At 35.0% G+C, this 5869-nt stretch overlaps 1 protein-coding gene across 1 annotated transcript in view; it reads right to left on the bottom strand.

Annotated features, from left to right (window-relative positions):
• Nucleotides 1-2636: 2636 nt before the first annotated feature.
• LOC107591190 (uncharacterized) overlaps nucleotides 2637-5869 on the bottom strand; it is a 3818-nt gene continuing 585 nt past the window's right edge. Inside the window, exons 2-5 of the mRNA XM_016280275.1 lie at nucleotides 4380-4709; nucleotides 3372-3677; nucleotides 3036-3146; nucleotides 2637-2902 (exon numbers count right to left, since the gene is read on the bottom strand). Of these exons, the coding sequence (XP_016135761.1) occupies nucleotides 2769-2902; nucleotides 3036-3146; nucleotides 3372-3677; nucleotides 4380-4709 (881 nt within the window). The 3' untranslated portion in view covers nucleotides 2637-2768. The remainder of the gene's footprint in view (nucleotides 2903-3035; nucleotides 3147-3371; nucleotides 3678-4379; nucleotides 4710-5869) is intronic.

Genomic DNA, 5869 nt, shown 5'->3' on the forward strand with positions numbered 1-5869 from the left:
TTTGATTCTTTTTAATTTCATTTGTTCGAACTGATTCTGAAACACTAGACACTGTTGCGTTTCGCGTATTATCGACGGGCTATTCTGATCGAAAACGTAGTTACAAACTGCAGTATTTAAGCAAATAGTTCACTCGAATAAAACAGCTCTTTGAATCGATTCTTTAAGAAGAGCCGAGCGAACGAAGCGATTCGCTGGAATGAATCATCCTGTCGACGCGTAATCATGATAACTTCACTGCTTCTTATATGTCGCCTCGTTGAGGACAAACTATGAACAACAACAACAACAGTAACTAAATTAATTTATTGTTTGACATCAGACATTTACCACCTGGAAATAATTCATGAATTTAAAATAAAGATAAAACACAAACGATATCATTTTAATGTCTACAGCGGATCTTCAATGACTTAATACATTTTTAAGGTTTATACAAACTGCCGGTCACAGAAATTATTAAAAACATATTTTTGCCATTTGAAATAAACATTTGCTGAAAAAAGCCTCGTAAACCTATAAAAAAAATAATAGCCTAAAAAACTATTTTTTTTTTATTAATTTATTGTTTGACATCAGACATTTACCACCTGGAAATAATTCATGAATTTAAAATAAAGATACAACACAAACGATATCATTTTAATGTCTACAGCGGATCTTCAATGACTTAATACATTTTTAAGGTTTATACAAACTGCCGGTCACAGAAATTATTAAAAACATATTTTTGCCATTTGAAATAAACATTTGCTGAAAAAAGCCTCGTAAACCTATAAAAAAATAATAGCCTAAAAAACTATTTTTTTAACGTTTATTCAGTATTAACATGATCAATGTACAAAATCTATATATATATTTTTTAGAAAAGGCAACATTTTTGTTTAGTTTATGTTGAAGTACTAAAACACTTCAAATAAAACATTTGAATGAAATTAAAATGTTTGATTACATAGACACACTGACAAAAAATTATTACAACGTGGACCAAAATGAACATTAAACAGAAAATAAAACGAATTCAAAATATTAAAAACAACTATAATAGATACTAAAATATAACACTGGTGCATGCTTACCAAGAAAGATATTTTCAACAGTTTATTTAAATTCACCACATATTGTTACATTTATTGACTGTTTTATCAAAAACTATTCTTCTCAGTAGAAAAGAACTTAAACATACATATTATTATTTTTTAAACAAAACAACAAAAAACAAACAAACACTAGCTTTCTATTTTTTCTATTCCATCTACTTGTTTTTCTTTGTGTGTGTGTGTGTGTGTGTGTGTGTGTGTATGTATAATATATATATGTATATACACCTTGTGTACTGCGTTAGGCTAACCGAGACTTGTCATTTGCACTTATTGTTGCTCTTTTGTTAGTTTTGACTGCTTTTATTGTCCTCATTTGTAAGTCACTTTGGATAAAAGCGTCTGCTAAATGACTAAATAAATAAATAAAAAACAAATAGAGTGCAAAAGTGACAGCCACGTTTTCAGCTACAACTACAATAACACAGTGCAGTAAACAGTAAAGCTATCACACTATAAACCAGCATGTTTATTATTTGGGTGATCATTTATAGCCCATAAATAACCAGAAATGAACCAGAAGCCTCACACATTCATGTTTCAAATGGCTGTGGCATTTAAAAATAAGGTGGATAAACTTGTGCAGTATTTTTCCAGTTCATTTTCATTCCTTAATAAGTAGTTCTAATGAACCAAACAAAACAGCTCTGATCTGAATCATAATAATACAAACGTTGTTTTAAAGAAAAATGGCACAAACGGGGAAAACTTAAGTATAAGACTGGGTACCTGATATCTTTTATGAAGAAATAAGAGCCCATGATGCATTGTGAATGACATAAATAAAGAAATGAATAATGAACATTTTGTTACTGATGTTGAAGTGGCTTCAACAGAAGCACTGACTAATAACCTGAGAGCTCATGATTGTCTGTCTTAAAGGTTTAAAATGAGTGTTAAATGCTGAATTGAATGTTTCCGTCTTCCTAATACTCATAAAGCATTTGTTGTATAATTTTTAGCAAGAAAGCTGAATGCTACAAGTACAAATATATAAAGCAGAACAATTGTTCTTTGAGGATGAAGATAAAAAGCACCACCTAGTGGTTACTGTACATTATGGTTAGGAGTCTCTTTCCAGAAGCTTTCCTTCAGACACATTCAACCTCCACTAGATCTGCTGAAATATGAAACCGCAGAAGGCAAACCTCCACCACAAGCCCTCAACTAACCCTCAACCAGTAAAACAAAGGCACTTATTATAATAACTACGATAATGTTATGTTCCTTATTTGACACTTCTTATAAAGATACTAAATGAATAAATGTACTCCAGTTTTATAAGCTGCAACTATCAAATCATTAAAACATATAGATGATCACATTGCTAAAATTATCTATTCTTACAGTAATGGATAATATTTCCAGTAGAGTTAACGGTAAGTGCTCTATGACAAATCAATGTGACCTGCAAAAGATTTCATCAAGTTGCAGCTTAAAATCACAAGCGTGGTAGGGACTTGTTTTTGGCACTTCACTTAAATGGGAATAATGCCTCGGTATCTTCACTCTGATCCTGTTTGGACAGAGCCAGGGCACCTCCATCGGTGGTGGGGAGGGCATTTACATTTCTAGAGGGAGCCCAAATCACGTTGGGGGGGCATGTGCAATCGTGTGCATTTCCTGAAGCTCAAGAAAGCATGCGATCGCTTTCATATGCACACTGTTTTATTCGGTTTCACTTTCGCTTTCAGGAAGAGGATGGAAAGTGGGGGCACAGTAACTCATTTGAGTCTGCAAATGCACCCTGTTGGTGCCGGCCCTGTGTTGGGATCCTCTCCGATCATGAGGGCTTCCTTCATCTGTGTAAAACAACAAAGCGCTGTCATTTACAGCTACAGAAACTATGAAATCACAAAATCACTCACAATTAGATGCTAATTTTGCAATTAAAGATGTTTTCCTCTCACTATAAAATATGTAGGTTATACTCGCCCTTTATGGAGCTCCTGCAGTGATAGTAAATCACACCAACAGCTGCAAACACCAGCAGAACAGCAGCAGCAGCACATATTCCTGCTACAGCAGCTGAAGACAGACCTGAATCTGGAACAAAAGAGACAGTCATTAGTGTGAGTCAATATGTTAGACTGATCTATAACAAACAATACGAGATATCAGCTGGTCTCAGAGAGCTCATGTGAATCTGATTCGGATTCATACAGTGACGTCAAAAGCACCAATGCTTTGGTACCAAGACATCAAGTTAATTATTCTTTACGTTCCCCTGTAGGAGTTGTTTTCCTTCCATATGGCCAAAATGATACTCACCAGTAACAGAAACAGTGAAGCTCTTAATGCTGGTGGTACTGTAGCGGTTTCTGCTGGATTTGATCTGTAGATGATAAAGTCCAGCATCTGTGGTTCTGGTGTTCGTGATCATCAGAGATCCAGTCTGATTGTCCAGCTCCAGTCTGTCTCTGAATATCTTACTCTGATCTCCAGTGATTTCAGCGATGAGAGTATCATTAAAAAACCACGCCATCACATCATTTGGTTTTTTTTCTTCAGGAGCGTCTAAAGTGACAGAATCTCCCTCCGTCACTGCCTTTCTCTTCATTCCAGCAGCAGGAACATCTGAAACACCAATCGAAACTCTTCAATAGGAACAGACTATGAAAAATTATTTAGCAGATTAATTTCTTGGATCTTAAGAAATTCAGAAGAAACAACATTAAATGTGCAAAATAAAAAAAAATGAATTGTGCTTAAAAGAAGTCTGTCGATCTATCTTTATTCATACAGACTTAGAAATGTCTCTGCAGAATTAAAAATGTATTATTGACCCATACATGTATTACACATAGACATGCATAATGTAGTTTGTATTACTACACAAGAAACAAATTACAATGTATTACTACAGAAGAATATAAATTAGTGTTTTATAATTTCACCAAGCACTTTCTGAATAATCTTGTGATCATAATATGAGAAAATATGACATTAACATTAATATTATTTTAGGTTTCTTTATTGTCAATCTGTAACGCAACATTTATTGAGATTCTGTGCTTATAAACACAGTTTATGTGCTTATTGTACAACAAACCCTCTGCAATTTGGAATCCAGTAAACTAAAAAACAATGAGTATGAAATAACAGAGCAATTTAAATGGTGGTAAGACGAGAAACTGACCAGAATAAAACTAAATCTAAAACTAATAACTCACCAGTGGACACACAAATTAGTTTAAAGTCATTGTTCTGGTACTGTCTGAAAGCAATTCTGAACGTCCGTATTATGATAAACATATTCATTCTGCAATTTGAACTCACCATGGACAACAACATCAAAATCCTTTCCAGTGTGTCTGCTGCTGAAGATCTTTAGATGATAAACACCATTATCTGAGGTGTTTGTGATCGTAAGATCAGCAGTCTGATTGTCCAGCTTCAGTCTGTCTCTGAATCTCTCATTACCTTCATTACACTGAACATCTGTACAGATATCACTGAGATCTCCAGTGATTTGAGCGATGCGAGTGCCACTGAAATACCATTTAACTCGGTCTGGTTGGTTTATTATAATATTAGTGTGCAGAGTGACCGAATCTCCCTTCATCGCAGACACCGACACTCTGTCTGCGCCAACATCATCAGATGCATCTGGAGAGGAAATAAACAGCTACTTATAATTCTCTTTTGTGATAGAAAGAAAAAGGAAATAATAATTATGAATATTCCATATACATTTCACAGACCCTCAGGTGCCTGACGAATACTGTCCCTTCAAAATACCTAGTCAAAATATTTCTTTCACATATATCATTTCAGTTTTGCATGTAGCCTATTTGTAGGACCCACTCATGTCAACGGGAGTAAAGATAGTTTGCGGTTTGATATTCAGATTTATTTTGGCTATAAATAGGGGGGTATATAAAAATGTCGTTTTATTATCTGTGAATTTTTTCACAGCAAAGCTCTTGTCTGTAACCCCCTTGGTTAGTCCGCTAGTAAGGAATGCGAAAGAAAGGCGTTCTTCATGTTTAAAATCATGTTCCTTGTCCAACTTTTGAAGCTATAGGCATTATAAAATTAAGAGTCACTACGAATTCTACTCAGCCGTCATCGAGTCTGTTCTGTGCACTTCAATAACTGTCTGGTTTGGTTCAGCTACAAAATCAGACATCAGAAGACTACAGAGAATGGTTCGGACTGCTGAAAGGATTATTGGTGTCCCCCTGCCTACCCTCCAAGAACTGTATTGACTGTATACATCCAGAGTGAGGAAAAGGGCTCAGAAAATCACTCTGGATCCATCACATCCAAGCCATCTCCTTTTTGAACTTTTGCCGTCTGGTCGGCGTTACAGAGCACCGAATACCAGGACAGCCAGGCACAAGAACAGTTTCTTTCCCCAGGCAATCTACCTCATGAACAGTTAATGTTCTCCCATTGTGCAATTAAAGTACAGTATGTGTAATAACCTTATACTTATTTATCACCCTAAACTCTAGTACATCCCTACAACTAATTTTATTTTATTCTATTCCTATTCCATCTATAGCACACCTGTACATACAATTTATTCTTTTTTTTTTTGTGGTTTATATTTATGCATGTGTATTTTATTCACATCTCACTTTTATTATCTGTGTGTTGTTGTTGTCTCCGTGTACTGGAAGCTTGTGACACTATAACAAATTCCTTGTATGTGCAAACATACTTGGCAATAAAGCTCTTTCTGATTCTGATTCTGAAAAAAAAAAAAAAAACCCCGAATTCGGCCCCAAGGGCACCGTTACCTGAATTACAAAATCAGGGAG

Source organism: Sinocyclocheilus grahami, unplaced genomic scaffold, assembly GCF_001515645.1.
Source record: "Sinocyclocheilus grahami isolate Dianchi unplaced genomic scaffold, SAMN03320097.WGS_v1.1 scaffold8.1, whole genome shotgun sequence".
NCBI classification, from domain to species: domain Eukaryota; kingdom Metazoa; phylum Chordata; class Actinopteri; order Cypriniformes; family Cyprinidae; genus Sinocyclocheilus; species Sinocyclocheilus grahami.